The sequence below is a fragment of the Haemorhous mexicanus genome, chromosome 4 (assembly GCF_027477595.1).
Source record: "Haemorhous mexicanus isolate bHaeMex1 chromosome 4, bHaeMex1.pri, whole genome shotgun sequence".
Lineage (NCBI taxonomy): Eukaryota > Metazoa > Chordata > Aves > Passeriformes > Fringillidae > Haemorhous > Haemorhous mexicanus.
This window is the reverse complement of record NC_082344.1, coordinates 26,771,877-26,790,009: the sequence shown is the minus strand read 5'-3', so window position 1 is coordinate 26,790,009 and position 18,133 is coordinate 26,771,877. Positions and strand designations below refer to the sequence as shown.

At 37.3% G+C, this 18,133-nt stretch overlaps 1 protein-coding gene across 4 annotated transcripts in view; it reads right to left on the bottom strand.

Moving 5' to 3' along the window:
• RAP1GDS1 (Rap1 GTPase-GDP dissociation stimulator 1) overlaps positions 1 to 18,133 on the bottom strand; it is a 91,181-nt gene that overhangs the window by 44,971 nt on the left and 28,077 nt on the right. For 2 of the 4 annotated variants that reach the window (XM_059844142.1, XM_059844145.1), the window contains exon 2: positions 14,292 to 14,402. The exons of 1 other annotated variant lie outside the window; for it this stretch is intronic. In XM_059844142.1, coding sequence (XP_059700125.1) covers positions 14,292 to 14,402 — 111 coding nt within the window. The remainder of the gene's footprint in view (positions 1 to 14,291; positions 14,403 to 18,133) is intronic. One more of the 4 variants, XM_059844143.1, reaches the window with a different exon arrangement.

Below are 18,133 nucleotides of genomic sequence, written 5' to 3'. Positions count from 1 at the left end.
TTTAGAAAGCAGCATGACTTCTTAAGCCATTTATAAGGGAAGTTATTTGCATTCTTCAGAGTTTACTGTGAGATGCTCCAGTTCATGACTTTTACAAAGCAAAACAAATCCATCTGAATGCAGTTTGCAACCACTCTTTTTCTGTGCTTCACCTGTAAATCGATAATAACATACCATCCTCTCTCTTCTCGTCTTCCTTCCTTTCCCCACTCTCAGGGGTGCAATTGAATTTGATTTGTGGCAGCCCCAGGACCACTCTGCTGCCTCCAAGAGTGGGAGAGATTCACTCAAGCTGCCCCTGAACAGAAGCCAGCACAAGCCTGGCAGAGGTGACTCCCATGGGTTTTGTGGTTCACACATGCTTCAGTGTCTGAGAGCTGGTTATGTCTACATGACAGAAAACAGACTGAAAACAGAGAACTTCAAGTCTGGACTGCAGTTATGCTTCCCATTTCTGTACATAATTCTAATTTGGGCTGTTGGTGTTTGGCTACGACCACTCAGCTCCAGTATGTCAGTGATGACATCTGATACAAACAGATTAGGCATCAGTAAAGAGTAATCTCAGCATCTCATGCATAATGTAAGTGCTAGTTATTATTAACTTGCTTGTAATCTAGTTAACTGCAATTTTTGAAATACACTGAAAAAAACTTCTCAGAAGATAAAATGTAAAGGAGCTTATGGCTTATTTGAAAGCTTTTACAAACCCTGACATATAGCATATACTTAGTAGCAATATTTTCCAATGGATATGGGCATGCAAAATGAAAGTCTGAATTTAGAGAAAATCATATCAGGATTAAAGACTAGTCCAGACAGATGTCTGTTAAGGAAGAGCTTCTCTCTCCTTTAAGTTCGAAACTCAAAGTACAGAATTCAAGATGCAAAATATGGATATGTGTGAATGTGTATTAGTAGGCAGGAGACATTAATGCATTTTCTCCTGTCACGCTGCTGAGATATACAGTATCCAGTCCTATTTTCTTGGTCTGTAGTTTGATGGACTCATTACTGTGCAAAGCATAAATTACATAAGTAGAACTAAATATATCCTGCAAGAAGTGGGAAAATAAAATTAAATGCTTCTCCAGGCAAGTTGTGTGCAGCAGATACACCCTGATTTATTTTATTAAGAAAAGCAAGTGAGCACCATAAAACCACAGCCTTAACAGCCCTCTCAGAAACTGGGAAATCAGTTACCTGGGATCACACAGATGAAAACTGACCAGTGACTTATTCCTACTCTGAAGCAGTAGAGGAGGCACACCTGCATATACTCACTCATCCCTTCAAACCAAAATCCTAATGTTTCTTGTTAGTCAGTTGGGTATCAATGTCAAACTTTTGCTAGTCATAAAAGAGGGAAGATGGATTAATTAGACCAGCAGTGAGTGCAGAACACCCCACCTCTACTCTACCTTGGGTGAGTGCTCAAACATCATTATTTTGAGGAAAAGCACTTTACTCTGGCATCAGGCAGAAGAATTACTACTATCAGCCCACAGTGCTCCCTGAGGCACTTTTGCCAGGAATTGTCTTAGGTGTAAAAATGCCACAGGGTGCTTCAGCTTCTCTACTTCAGCAAGTCTAAGTAAGCACTGCTCTTCCTCAGCATAACACATGCAATTTACACTGGGTGTAATATACAAATTAATTCAGTTTCAAAATAGAGAGATGACAGTATGACACTAAATCTTTGCAAGTAGTTTATAGTAGATCCTCCATATAAGGCATCTGAAGAGAATGTGCCAGGAAAATTACTCTTCCATCCTCATGTATATTACTCTGTTTAGTATCTGCAAAAAAAACCCCATTTTTTCCAGGGATTCTGTGTTCATCATATTAAAGTACTAATAAAGAAGCTGGGAAAAAAAAGAATATGCTGTAATATACAAATTAATTTTGCAAGTCACATGTTATTAGCAGATATTTTTCTTACAGGAAACCAATCTTTCTGGAGTTTTGAAATGCTTAAACAAGGAAGGGTATTTTAATTGGAACAAGATGTCTTTATAAACCTAAAATTGCCTTGTTAAATATAGCAATTTTGCTCTGTATTTTTTATACTCTTTTAAAGGAGGAAGACTTGACAGGCAAATAATGCACAGGGCTGCCCTGTGAAGTCTAAACAAAGATCTTCAACCACCCTTTGCTTGTCTGCAGAGTCAACTGTACACTCAGTTCAGGTACTAAGTGTTGAAATGCATGTCTGTAGAAGAGAATACCAAGCTGGAGGTCTTGAAGATGATTTCAGCACAGCTGTAGGTATATAAGCATTTCTTATAGTGCCCAAATGGGACATTTGCTTCACTTACAAAACATGAGCGAACAGTCCTGTGTGTGACTCTCCTCTGTGCTCAGCTTCACATAACACCTGTCCCGTACAAATACATAAAACATACAGGGACACAGGAACAAAAATGAAGGGAAGTGTGTGTGGTGTTATTCTTTGGAGTGGACAATAGATTGTCATGTTTATGTAGCAGTATTTTCACTATGATTGTAAAAACCATCAGTTGTTTTTGATTCTGCAGAACCTGACACTGGGAGACCACACATCAGTGCTGCCACAGGGCTGGTACCCCTACCACTGCCTGGCTCTAGGAGAAATAAGGTAGGTTTTGCTGAGAATTAGGAACTGCTAGTGGCTTTAGCATAGGCAACCCTCAACTCTTGCTTTTATTTCTTCTCTTCAGAGGCTGGAGAAAGCCTGCCTGGCTTCCTGTCTCTCTGTATATAACCACTAAAGAGGTATTATTTATTAAGGATATCAATCTTCTGCATGCTAGTTTCATTCTGGGCTTCCTAGTAAATTATTAGAAGGTAAACTGTTTTGAAAACTTATTTCAGCTGTCATCTTTTAAATTGCTATTTCAATTGTAGTTAGATCATGTAAGAATTCTACAAGAGCAAGAAAGACCTAGGCAAATCTCTACCACTTAGTCTCCTCTTGTGTTTCTGTACTAGCCAAAAAGGAAATCATAGCCAACGTTCCTTTAGCAGAACTGCAACCCCTTTAAAATCCATTAAATTTGTGTCTAGAAAAAACCTAGCTATGCAGATAGCCTGACATTAGGGTGCCACACCTCATAATCCTTTTGCTATCTGTGATGTATCTGTGATTTCAAATGCTTTTTTTAAAGACTGATTTTCAGTCTGCTTACACCAGCCCACAGCTAGAGCTGTCCCCTCTTAAAGCAAAGAAACTGTAGGACTGTAATAATGCTGCATTAAAAGCAGCCCTTTTGCACACAGTCTAAGGAAGCATAATTGGAGGGGAAAGCCCTCTAAGGTTAAGCCTGCTGCTTTAGATGCCTCCTTGTATCACTTGATATCCAGACAAAGGCTATGTTAGATCACATAGTGTCAAAATCTTATTGATGTCACAGCTGAGTGATTAAAATGTCAATATGCTTGCTTTTTGTGGTTTTTGCAGTGCCTGAAGTCAGAATAGTTAAGGATGTGGGCAGGAAAATCTTTAATGCCACAGATCAGAGCTGGAGAGCTGAGCACCATGGCTATCAGACTGGTTAATTAAGTAGCAGAAATCATAGGATAAAAATCTAATGTGTTTCAAATTAAAATTCTCCACTCTTTTCCCTCTCAGCTCTTTCCTCTGAAATTTCACTTTCCTCTATTCACTCTTCTCTCCTCTCTGTATTATTTTGTACACCTTCAAATGAAATAAAAGGCAGAAAGGGGGAAGGGAAAGGCAAGGCATGTCTCTCAGCAGTGCCTTGCTAGCAGAAGAAAGCTGTAGACTCACCATTCCTTATCCCCTATGAACAATGAGTCTAAGTTACACTATTATTAGTAACCCTACAGCCGTGGTGGCTAGCACTGCAATAATTCAGAATATGTGGAGCATCACACCACAGAATTATGAATAAACAGCTTAGTGAGGGTCCTCTTAAAGCAAACTGTGTTTGCCATGTGCTCTTTTGTAAAATGCATGTCTTTCTAGCTGCAAAGATGTTTTATAAACCTACTGGAACTACTGCAGAAACTTACCTTGGCTTCATAATGTTCCTCCTACATGTACTCTCATCAGAAAGAGAAAGATGAACACATGAATAAATAATGATGAACCACATATATCATGAAAGGAACCTTCCATCTGCTCCTTCAGTAGGCAGAAGGGAAGAAAATGAAGGGAACAAGGGACATCTTTTGATCTGACACATGCTCCTAACCACCACAGTAAGAAGGTTCATGTGACCAAGTGTAAGCACTGATGCTCTCTCCCTACACAGCCTCCCTTAAGAAACATTGTCCCCCTCTCCACAGCCTCCTACTGTATTTTTCAAACCACTAAATGAAGATTTTAGTATAGCTACAAGAGCACAAAAAGTGAGTTGTAAAGAAGCTCAGAAAAACAAATTAAATGCTCTCATGAAACAAAGAATACACCACTGATAAGGAGGTTTTGTTTAACAAAACTTAACCAAAGAGTCTGTTTCAATTATCAAGAGTTACTCAAATAGGGAAAAAGAAGTCCTTTAATAATAATAAGAATAATTTATGAATAAAAAACAACTGTAGACATTTGATTTCTTTTTGGCATGCTCCTCCTCACAAGGAGAAATCCCCAAAATCTGCCGGTTCACTTATCCTTGAAATTAGACACCTATTAGGCAAGGAGGGAGGATTCTCCCTTAGCTGTACAAATGTTTCCATCATGGTATTTGCTCTGTTTTGTCTCTGTCAGCAGCTACAGGGCAACTTCACTTCCTATTTTTAACGAAGAAAGAGACAGTACACAGATGTTTGTAATTAAAATCTCAGCTCTAACAAGGAAGGAAGGACAGATGGAGAGACAGATTTATCAATCAACTAGCTGCATGAGTCCCGATGATTAAATTCTTCAAAAGCTGCATCCAAAGGATAAAAGTGAATTTCAGGATGAGATTCTACCCACTGAATAGCCTATTGCAGGTACCAGTGAAGTAAAAAATATGTGACATCTTTGCCTTCAATGAAGAGCAATGCACATATACTTCCATGAATAGGTCACAGCACAAGGCAGAATATTAAAGTTAGGCAGCTTGGCACCCCTGAGTTCCTGAACTACATCCAGTAGCGAGCCCTGGCATGTAGCTGGTAGATTTATCCGAGCTGTTCCCCCTTTCTGACTCACCCTCTCCAGGATGTAACCACTTCAGTAGCAAGGTTGCTTAAAGAGTTTGATGTCAGTGCCTCAGCTGCCAAGTTTGTTGTCTGGCATCTTAGTACAAATGTCATACACTCACATCTTCGTGTTTTGTATTTGGCTTCTGTGGACATTTTCTTCCGCCTCCTCTCTTGCTTGTACTGACTGAATTTAGTTGAGGTTCCAGGGTAAAGGATATTCTCATGCTTTAGTTCTTCAAAATGTATAACAAATTCTGGTTCTATGGAGTAAAATCCTTTCTCCAAATTTGATTTAGTTTCTTAACATCAAATCAAATGTGAAAGCTGATCATTTTATATGCAGGAAATGTTTCATGTTCTTTTTAAGCAATCTCTTAAGAGTGCTCTTAAGTGAGCTGAAATGCCTGCTGTGAAATTCCACCTTTTGCTTATTGAGAGTACATCTACCCATACAGGAATTTTTAAATTTGCTGGTATTTTTAGTGAGCTGTGCTCAGAGTAGCTTAAAGAAAACCTAATCTTAAAAAGATCACATTTTTAAGTTATAAGGCACTGGAGCAAAGCTAAGAATGAAACTACAGACCTGAAATTGTGAATTACATGATCTCTAAATATAATTTTTTTGTAAAAGGTAGGCGTTTTCCTTTGCATTTTTGAAATGCAATAGGGAAGCAAAAGAAAAGGCCTGCCTTTTGAAAATGCAATACAGAGGCAGTCTAAAAAAAAAAGGTGTGTCAATTTTATTATCTGGAACTGCTATTCACTGATGCCTTCTGCAAAGAAAAAAATAGAATAGTTAATCTTTATTTGGCACATTGTGTATTCAATGAATAGCACTTGGAATTTAACACTTGGATAAACATTTAACTATCTGGCACTAACTAAATACATCACTATTAAGGGGAATTTATGTAAAATATAATCCCACTAAGCAGGAGTGATTACCATTCAGTATCATTAGGGTAAGCCAGTTTACTGGGAGACAGTCCAATAAAAAGCAGTCACCTTGATTTAGTATAGTTATACTGTCAAAATATATTATATACAGCTCTTAATGAGGAAACATTTCTGGATTATGTGTCTACAATTTCATGACAAAGCAACAGTTCATGAACTAAAATGCAACAAACATCCTTCTTCTGCAAAAAGAAGGAACACTTTATAACACAGTATTTGAGCCAAAACTCCCTCTTAAAAAATATTCATCAGGATCCCCAACTTTTAACAGGGCATTTGACTAGAAATCTTTGCAGGTAAGATTAATGGCTTGATTGGCTCAGCTGGCCCAATTAAATTTGAACCCCTGCCTCTGTTAGAAGAAATTAGCTGCGTCAGAAGCAGGCTAGAAGTTCTTCCTGGTCTGAGATGTGGGGTTTTGGTTTGACTGCTTCCTACCAGCCACTCAGGTACATGCATTTAGCTTGTTGTTTTTGTTTTTTTTTTTCCAAAATTTTATCTTTATATCTGTTTCTACCTTCTGCCATTTCTCTTCTTCCACTAAAATAAAAACCTTATGTTCCACTGTATTCCCTGTTACTCATCCATTTAATTTCATTTCTTCCTTTTTCATTTCTACTCCCTATCCCTCCCTTGGTTTGAATAGATGTTAAATGCATTATGCCCACTCCACTGAATTCCCAAGATGCTGAATCAAGGTTTAGTAGTAGCTAAACAGACACTAGTTCATGTCTTCAATACGTAAAAAAACCAAGTCCTCCAAGGTACTATGATGCCTTAGTGCTGCTTCTAATATTTTTGTAGTTTCCAAGACAAAGCAGGAATAATAATAAAGTCCTAAAATCTTTGTCATAGGCTAAGGACACCATCTACCTAAAGAACACTTTAATCTCAGCGGAGAACTATAAATTTCAGGAGACAGTTAGCACTGTTTAGTTTTTATCTTATTGGAGGAGGATGTTGTAGCTTTCATCTGCATATTTCCTCTTCATGGATAATACCATAAATGTCTGTTGCTTGTTTGAATGTTCAAGCTGAGACATTTACATGTTGGGACTAACATGCCTGCTGGGTCTGAGTATACATCCATGGGTGTGATGCCTAAAGAGGCTGACCTAGAACAGAGGCTGGACAGAGTTAAAGAATAAAGTAGGTGTTGACTAAAAGGCCTTAAAGGATACACCTTGGAAAATACAAGAGCCCAGTTAGGGCTACACCCAAGATGGACCCAAAATGGTCAAGCAAAATGGACAAGCGATCACAAGGTCCCACACTTCTCTAAGTTTTGGTCCATTTGCATATTGGTGTTAATTGTCCAATTACAGCTTCAGGTCATGAAGTCCCATCCTCCCTGCTCGCTCTCTTCAATTCATTGTTGTTTATGCTTCTTGGGCTTGAGGCTTGCAATGGTTGTCCTTGGTTCTCAGGTTGGAAAAGGATTTTTTTATCTATCTATGCTGTGAAGACAACTTACCAACACTTAACATGAAGCTCAGAGTTACAAACCCAGACAGCACAGAATCTGAAAAATATGGAAGCTAAAACTTAAGGCAACAGATGGCCTCCTTCTCCTTCCAAGATCACAGCTGGGAGACATATACCAGAGATCACTGGAGGGCACACCCAAGGAGGATCAAAAATCCTCCTGCAAGTGAGACTGCTACTGAGAAGAAAGGGAGATGCTAAAGATCAAAGAGGAATAAGAAAGCAGGGAAATGCTGTTTCTCAGTGAACTTAATTCTACTAGTTATCAGTTGTTTTAAGGCCACTAATCCAGTTAGTACCACTGCCTACCCCCTTGGTTGTGCTAAGCTCTCTTAATGTGCTTATGCATTGCCTTGTCACAGCTTACATGTAAAGTGTGCTGAATCTGCAGGGATGCTGAAAGCTCTTTTTTTATTTATACAAAACAACTGTGGTCAGAATAGGGCCTAGAGACAGTTATTGTTTTAAGCTTTAATGGTGTGCAAGCATTCACAATCAGGAAAGCATTGTTCGTTGGCCATAATCTGCATGAAACAACAGTCACATCATTTTACTCCTATTCTGTCCATACAATTTCTCCAAAACAGAGAAAGATTAGTGTGCTGATGTTTAAGAATATGTTTGCTTGAGCATGCTCTGAAATGTGGAGCTTTTTCTCCATGCTCTGTTCTACAAAGGGAACAGAGAAAACTAAAGATGTTTAGCCAACAGGAAAAAATGAAAGTGTTTTTACTTGTTTGTGCCTTTGAATGACTCTGCTATGACAAGAGGTTCTACAGCTTGATTTTTACTATGTTTGGGGCAGGAGGATAGATATTTTCAGGCTAATGTGAGAGGGCTGTGGAAACAGAAGATGAAATGACTGTTTCTTAATCCTCTGTGTACTAAAGAGGTACAAAACTTCACTGAAATCAGATGGGACTTAGTGTTACAAGTTAAGGAGGCAGCTGCCTACCTCACTCTGCAATGAATAAATAAGAGTGTGTACACAGAACTATCAAGAATGTACAAAAAAAAGAGCTAAATAGATAAAAATAGGTACATCTTACTTTTTTATTTTACAAATAAAGGTTATTAATTATAAATAATACTTATTATTAACATTAATATATGACATACTATTTTATTATGTACTAATATTAATACATATAAATTAATAACAATATTAACAATTTAATAGCAAGAATAATACATTTTAAAATCTCAGGGTTTTTTTTTTTAGTTGAGCCCTGAGTGACAGAATTACAAAATTCTCAATTCTTCAGGATTTTTCTGCTCCAGTAGAGGAATTATTCCATTTTCTATGGCCAGTGAAGATCAGAAAAACGAACATCAAGTATAGGAAGCACAAGTACTAACTAAATTCAACAACATATGGAAGCCACCGCTATGAAGAACAGAATTAAATGAATTTCAAACTGAAATATAACCTCTGTGTAAACATATGGTTGTGAGAACTGGAAATCCACCAAAATAATTAAAGAGAGAAAACTAGATGCCTGTTAGAGCAGGTGCCTACCAGAGTTTTAGGGCATTCAATGAGAAGTTTCACCACTGCCAAAGGAATGTAAGAAATCTGCTGTGTCTCCAGATATTCAAGATTTTCTTAAGCACTCCAGATGCCAACACATCCTCCTCTGGGATGCCATCAAATAGGAACAAACCCATTTCAGAAAAACCACTGGTGACTCCCAAGAGAAACCCTGAACAAGAAGCTTTAGGTAGGAGAGATAAGCCCTTGGTCCCTACAGGCTGGAACAGAAGGAAGTGATGGCAAAAGCTTACTAGAAATTGCTCAGGTAATTTATAACAATGTTATTTTCCCTGATACAAAAAAACCAGTATATTCTAAACAATGCATGGCTCCAGCATATACATTGTGGGGCAAAGAAAAATGCTATTATGAAACTGTGTGCATTATGGGAAGAAAAAAGGCTTCTAAGCCTTTAGAAGTAGCCTTTGAATAATGCTGAGATTTTCAATTTCAAGCATGAATTAAAAATTTTCATGTGTCATGTGATTGTTCCTTGAGTTACCAGGTATCAGCAAAGCTCAACAAGTAGAAAATAAGGCATCTTAGTCAGCCACATCTTGAAGGTAAAGTGCATTATTTCAAATATTTCCAATATTTCTAAATCCTTTTCAAAACTGAGGCCTTGCTCTCTCACATAAGCCTATCTTTATTGCTGTGATTTTGCTTAACCATTTTTTCACACAAACATGTAAACTCATCTTCTTAATCTTCTAAAAAGTGTATGTAAAAAAAATATTTCAAATGCATGTGCCAGCCTTTCCACTTCAGCTACATGTCAGACATTTTCAGAGCCAGGTGCTGAAAGCTGGGATTAGTGGGCATTTTCAGCCTCTTATGCTGAGTACAGCTGATCCAAAAATAACATTCTCAGCAGATTTTTCAGACTTCTCATTTATCCAAACTGGGTTATTTATGGCTACTGTAACTTCTTGTATCTGAAACACAGCATGTCTGGACTAGCAGTAACTTTTTTTTTGTTGTTACTGCAATAATTATGTCCCAGAGAGCCTCCTGTTTAAAAGAAAACCTCTATTTCCTTTTTGCTTTCCTTCCTCAGGCAGTCCTTTCTTGCGGACATTTATTTAGAGATCTTAGGATAAATGCACGTTTTTGATAGGCATAGTATTTATGAAATGGCTCTTAACAAATATTTATTTTTATCTGCTGGCTGAATATAATGGCCAGCATTGTTTTCTGTTGTAATTCCTTATACAAGACAATTAACCAATTGTTCCCAATATCCAATAGTAGTACATACCCATATTTTCCTTGGGTGCAAGATACAGAACAAAGCAATTACACTTCACTTACTTCATTCCAGAAATGTAAGCATATGATCTTCAAATTAATTTTCTTCAGTACATGTCTTACTCATACTTTTGAGGAAGTTTGTGCCTTTTTTGCTTGTTGTGATCATTCTATACTCCATGTCACTGTAAACAGTCTGCTTCCAGATCAGCAAAATTCTTTCTAGACAATAACACATCAATCCATGTCTGTATAGAACTAGTCCAGATTATATGGAGTAGACAATGGAGTAACTTGTTTTAATGCATAGTTGTTAAAAGAAAACACATGTAATACATGACTTTCACTTCTAGATTGAATATAAACCAGTAATTCATTTAGTGCATGGCCAGCTCTGTTTTATTGCTGCTAACAATGCTCAGGGATCATGTACCTCAGCCTTTCCTTAAAAATTTGAATTATGGGAAGTTTAGCAGATGGTGAGTGCTTGCAGGGGTACAGAGATCAAATACTTGTTTTTCTTTCAGAAGCAAGGTGGACAGAATCTCAGTTTGTGCAAATGAGGTAGATCCATGGTGGTGAAAGCAGCTCTCACCTTACCTTATGTTACTGCAACTTTATGGCTGCCAAGACCCCAGAAATGCTAGTTAATTTCACTGGGAATGCTGAAGCAACTCCACAAAAAATGAGGTATATCATTATTCTAAAACATTTCTAATGCATTTTATGTCTCATTCTTCTGTCATTGTTGCCTCTTTCACCTTCAAAAACCCCCCTCAGTTTTCTCTCATGCCACAAGCTAGACCATATATGACTAGCCTCAGAAAGAAGTGCTGGTGACAGACAAGAACTAAAATATCTGCATAAATAGGAATATATATATTTCAAAACAATGTCTCCTGAGGAAACCATCTGTGCAGGATTTTCAGACCCAGGTCTCAGATGTGAAGAGCTATGCAAGTTTCTCCAAGACAAACTGTAATTAAAACAATTTGAATTTGGCTTGGCAAATATTTACCAGCACTTATCGCATTCAGCTGAGTATCACCCTTCTGGAGTATAGCATATGTGTGTGCATGCACCTTAATTTGACTGCTGTGACAAATGGCAGAATAGCTCCTAAAGTCAGGCAGGAGGTATCATGTTCCAGGGCATTACATCTGTCTAGGATTATCAACAGATCAGGTTTAGAAATGAGAGTGAAAAACAAAAGAAAACACAGCAGATTACATAGAAAGAAATGAAAAGTTATGATATTCATCATAACTTTGTCTTCTCTTTCTATACAGTAAAAAATATGAGAAGAAAGTAATGTTTTAGCATAATGAAAACATAAAGATTGTATGCAAAATAAATGGAACTGTAATTTTCACTGTACTCTTAGAAACTAGGGAATTTAACATTCTGCAGCAGCCACAAACCTATGCTGTATGCAGATACCAATAGATAGTGGTGTAAAGGTCACTAAAACATTCATGTGTACGTGCACTATGCAAAACTGAAGTTGCCCTTTACTGAAAATCTTAATTTGTTGTAGTATCATTGAGGTTAACTACTGATTTTGGCTGGCAGTAGGTAGGAGTGGGTTGCATTAGCATATTAGTAATGTACTAAATTTTACATAAGTTAAAATTATATTTCTATTTCCAAGTTTTAAAGCAGTGGATAAAACTTTAACTTCTGTGATAAACAATACTACCACGAACTCTCAACAAAATCACAGTTCTATAAAATTATCTTAAAATAAACTATTCCTTGAATGGCTTGTTTATCTCACATTAATACAATGATTTACTGAACTATAATATAAATGTATACTTCATTAATTCAGTCATACACATGGAAATATACTAAACAAGAGCAGAATAACTTTGCAAAATATTATTTAAATTATTTCTGCATAACAATTAACATGTACTTTTATATAAACAATTTGACTTCTCATTATTATTGTGTAATAATTTATACACAGACACAGAGGTACAGTATGTCTCTCATAACTAGGTAATGTGTATATGATAATATAGACTATCATTAAAAATCAATCAGCCAAATCCATATTAAGATGTTAACTGGATGGATGAGAGCTGTGAGAAAGCATTTAGATAGCTGATTCTGTATCTATTTGTTGAATCAATCTATTATATGCAATTTACCTCAATCTCTGAAGTCATTTGAATGTACTGCTGTTCTCATAAAATTATCTCAAGCCAGAAGTCTGTTCCCCAAATCATCAGACAACCTTGATAACAAAAGCTCATTGTCCAACGAGACTTGGCAAAACTTAGGTATGGAAGTGTCCAGTTCCCTTGAAACAGAATTGATAAACTGGTTCCTAAATTACCAGCAAGCTATTTAAAAAACCTCTCCTATCTGACCCATATCTAATTTTCAGTGCATTATTTCAGTTGCCCTCAATCTTGGGCAAATGCAAATATATGGAGATGTGTATCATAGGGCAGCTCAGCAGGGCTATATCCATGTCACTGACTTAACACACTAAGAGCATGGGAAATTATGGAGAGAATAAATTTTCTAGAATTACCCCAAAGAGAGAGGTCAAAATCCTAATAATCTGTTTTTCTGATCTGGCAGCAGCAAATCTAGAAGAGAAAATATTTTGGAAAGAAGAGCAAAACCCTAGACCGAGACAGAAGAGTCTGTTTGCAAGGAAGCATCAGTAAGATTGCTGTACATTAGCAAAATTATTTTGCATCTGCCAGACTTGTTCTCTGACACAGCTATGTGACCTTCATAGGCAAAATAGCAAATCTGTTATTTACACGAGTAAGTTGTTGCTTTTCATATGATCTTCTCTTTAGTACTTATTGTTTAAGTATTAGGCTTAAAAGAAGTGGAAGCAAATCCAATTGGAAGTTGGATTAAAGTATTTGATATACCTTATAAATAAATCCAGAACCTTCAAAAAATGATTGATCTAAACCTTAAAGATTTTATTACTTTCTGGCTGATAATCTCCTTCTAAAATAGTGAGAATTAAAAATGGACTACTACTAAATGCAGACGCTGTTATAATCCATTTTTGACTTCATCTGGATGGTGCTTATATTCAGTTGTGAAAATCCTCATCAAGTATTTTACACCAACTAATCCAAGAGGCCTTAATTTGTAGAATACCATCATGTGAAAAAAGCCAAGACTTATCAATAGTTTGTACTTTTGAGCGTATTGATATTTCCAGAGGACTAACTCTTTTTTTTTTTAAATTAAAAAGTTTTAATTGTGGCTTGTACCTATCCTGAAAAGTTTTTCGACCTGAAATTCTACACATATTTTTCTTCTGCCACAATCTGAAGCACTAAGAAAGTTAAACTCAGAAAAGTCTTATAAACTGTCATCTTCATTACCTTACCTTTCTGTCTACTGGGAGTGGGGACAAGCATTCTGAAGATTTTGGTAAAAATGACCTCTTGTTCCATTCAGATGTTATTTTTGTTACATACTACATATCAAACTTGACTGCCTTTCGATATCCAGCCTAGTTCTGCTAATTGAAACTCCTGGAATTAAGAAACTCCTGGAATTAAGTGATCAGAAGTCTGAGGAGAAATACATTACAAGTAGGAAACTATGCTCTTTCAACCAGAATTAGAAAGCAGCTCCCCTATCCTTTCCCCCATCTTATGAGGCTTATTTCTCCATGTATATTCTTTTCTTTTCTAGAACGATCACTTAAAAAAGTAAGTGTTCTAGTTCATAGTGGAGAAAGGAATGGACTACAGCTGTTCCAAATATTCAGGTATTTACCTGTCACTGTCTTCGTTGCTACCAGAATGTTACAGACATATGGGTTAAAAACCCCCAAAGCTCCACAGAGCCAATCTAGCAGCCTACTGCTTGAGTCAGTCTTTCTGCCACATTTTAATTCACTGATCTCATATGATTTAAAATTTGAAAGGCCTGTACAACTTACTGTTTTGTGCCAGAGCCTGAAGCAGACAGTCCAAGCATCCCTCCAAGCTATCTGCTGTGCTGTCAGTGGATGTTATCTTCAGCTTTTTCAGGGCTTCACTTAAATTATCTGCTTGATTAAAAAAAAGGAAAAAAAAAATAATGTCCTCATCAATTTGGTAACAGCATTATAGTCTTGAATGTAAATAGTGTAAACAGTTCCTGCATCAATGAAGAAGACATGCATGGTCTGTATTCTAAGGATACAAAAAGCCAGGAGGCAAAGGTTATAGATGAAATGAAACTTTTCAAATTTATATATACATTTATCATTTTGCATCGGAGAACAGGATCTCACAGCAGATGACATGGCTTTATGAAATGCCACTGAACAGCAATTTATGTATCAGTATTTTCTCAGCCTTGCTGGTACAGAAAACCAGCAGCTGTTTCTTTGCTTCTCCCCTTGTGTGTGGGAATAAAATAGAATAGAAATAAGCATATCTTGATCTTCTTCATCAATAGAGGCAAAGTAATTGAAAATGCCAACTTCTGCATGCTGTGTAGGCTTCCATCTTGACTATTCACAGATGCCTAGTGCTAAGCTTAGAGCCTTTTAAGAACTATGTCACTTTCCACCACAATGTTACAAGCATCATTGTTTATAGGAATTATGTTAACTCTTTAAATTCAACTGATCCATAAAAACAGATGGCATCTTCTTGAAATAAGAAAGTTCGATTGTGGATTTCAGATAATTAACTGTTCCCTTTAAAAAAAAACCCACCACCACCCAAATGCAAATGAGATTACATCATTCTCAAAAGACACCTATTTGCCCAGTAAAGGTTGGGTTCGTATGACTGTTACCATTTTGAGGATTCTATCCTTTCATGAGCAAGGTTTAAGGCTGCAGCTGCAGCCTGAGCCTCTGTAAGCCTACTGATGACTAACCTCTCTCTGAATGGACTATTCTTTTCAAAACGAGGGCTGATTCAGTTTCCATGCCAACTCTGACAGCAAGCAGAAAGTGTTACTCAAAACAGATAATGTTAAATAGTGTCTCACTGTCTCTTGGTCCCAGTGGCTGATCAAGAGCCTCGACCCAAGCTGGACACAGCCATAGGTGCAGTTTCTTTTCAGTGCATCACTGGTATCTTCTGAGCCTGACTAGCAGCCAGCACTGCTTAGAGCTTCCCACCAGCGTAGGAAGCCTCCTTGACAGGTGAGCTGGCACCTGCTGTGCTCTGCCTCCTCTTCACTTGCCTATGTATGGGATGGTGCAAAGGAAAAGAGTGAAGACACAGCAGGCATCCCATGAAAAGGGTGGAATCACACTGATGGAGCTGCTTTGATTCTCAGCCAAAGCTGTGGCTTTTGTTCCACATCCAATTTTTATTAGCATATGCTTTTGTAGTTCAATTTTCCATACAGATAAAGGTGAGATACCTAACTTTCTAAAGTGCTCAGTATTTATATATGAAATTGCTTATATGTTTCTATGATCAGGCAGTTATTTTGTCTATTCATAATGAACACGTTCTTAGCAACACTATAGCCAGGAGTGTCAGTACTCCTTAATGCAACCACACTTGGCTGTGGCTCCTCAAGATCTTAAAAATCTTCCTCCCTACCACCTCCTCAGTAGGCTGAACTGCCACCTTCAGGAACAAGCTAACTGGGAAAAAAAACCCCTAAATTTGATTTCCCCTCATACTCACATTACTCTCTAGCAGGCTTACCACAGCACTTTTCTTGAATCACCTTTAGCCAACAGTAAAGTTGAACACCCACTGCAAAGTCTCAAGTCAAAAGACACAACTAATCAATGACCAGCTCCAGCACAACAATTTTACATTGAGCACTCCACCTCCTCTCATACCTTCTTCACCTGCCTCCTTCTCATATTCTTCTCAGTTTTCTGCTAACATAGCACTAACTCTTTTCCTTCCTTACAGGCATCTTATCTCCTTGTATATTCACACACTTGACTTTGAAGCTATAGCAGCATTTACAATAAGAAGACTCAATCTACTATATATATATGAAAAGTAAGGGTTCCTATAATCTAGGGAAGAAGAAAATGCAAAGATAAGAAATTCACTGTCGCACCAGATTGTGCAGACTACTGTCAGAGAGCACACCAGATTTTATTTCTCTTGTACAGCCTCTTCTACTTCATTTGTGCTCAATAAATCACAAGATCCCACTTATTATTTAATTTTTTCTGTGTAGAGATGAGTGCTTTATATAAAACACTTGTTATTTCTTTCACTTCATTCCACATCAGAACCTGCAATAGAGTTAGAAGTCTGCCCTGTCTATTTTCCTACCACTCCTTTCTGCTCAGAGCCATGTAAAGTTTTTCTGGGGAAAATCCACTATTTTAATACTACACAATTACAGATGATATGTAAAATTATGCATTTTGGGCAAAATTGTTCTAATGTGACTATCCAAATATTTCATTCCCTAGGACAAAGAAATCAATTTTTCTTGGTACCAAGTATGTGCACATTCCACTGACATACATGGACATTTAACAGCAACTTCAGACAAACTTCAAGTATCAATGGGCACTTGTGACAATGGTACCTGTGACCATACTACTTTTAAAATATCTTATGAAACAATGTTGCACTGTGTGCCAAATTACCCTTCCACTAGGTATGCTTGGATGCTGTATTTTTAAAATAATGTAACATAACAGGAGAGATTAATTTAGAAACCATATGCATAAAGTGTGCTTCTAAAATAAATTACAATAATCCTTAATTTTCTAATAAGCCTACAACTCTAAACTTCTTGCAGCTTGATCCTTAATCACTGTACTAAAGATGAAAATATAATAGGAGAACTGTAGAAACAACAGATCTCTTGACCCAATGCCACAAGGCCAAGAGCACAGAGGGAAGAAACCATCCTTCAAGAAAGAACTTATTTGTTTACTTTGGTTCTCTCAGTCCTAGTCCATCTCCTTTCTAAACCGAGCTGATACCTTGAAAGAGACAGTTACTTTTGAAACCCAAGAATCTTGGATATGTGGAAACAGATCTTCAACAGATTCAGGGGTTTTATTATAATTTTTTTTCTTTTGTGGTCCTGAAAAGAACAAACCCTTATAGTCTGAAATTACACTGACATGGATATTCAGAGAGAAGTGCTGTAGTGTTCCAGAGGGCTCTCACCATATAATCACATAAGGCTTCCCTCTCCTGCTGTTTCACTGTTGCCCCAAACCCATTGTTTAGGGAAAAAGCTGCAAATGCTTCTTTTCCAAGTACAAAACCCCTGTTGTTTTCTTGTGACCATCTCCTACTTACTTTTGTGTCCTCCTCTCCTTCCATACAAGCTGTTTCCATTAGCCTTGTTGCTGCACAGACTGATCACATTGCCAGCAATAAAACCCCATCAAATAAAAGCAATATAAGGAATCTTTTTGGCTGAGTATCAGAGAAATGTGACTTGGTACATTGTGTCAAATGCAAGTGGTGTGAAGCTCACATTAGGAAGATCTAAGGGTGCAAGAATATGGTATCATGTTGTGAATATGTGTGGCATGAAGTCTGACATTTAATACAAGTATCAACTATTTTGTTGATGACCCTAAACACAGGAAGTCTCTCATATCTGGCATACTGTATTGCTTTCAGAAAATAAGTTATCTTATCTGGACAAGAAGCTCTGAATCCCACACACCTTAATCCTGTATATCCTAATGTTACAAACTGATAAGTTAGCGAGTGCAGTCTGGCAAGAGCTGTCAGACCTGTCTGGCCCATTCCACCTACGGTTACATTTTGTTTTCCCCAATAACTACTCCTGCACAAACACTCATAAAAAATGAGGCTGTTTAAATTCTTT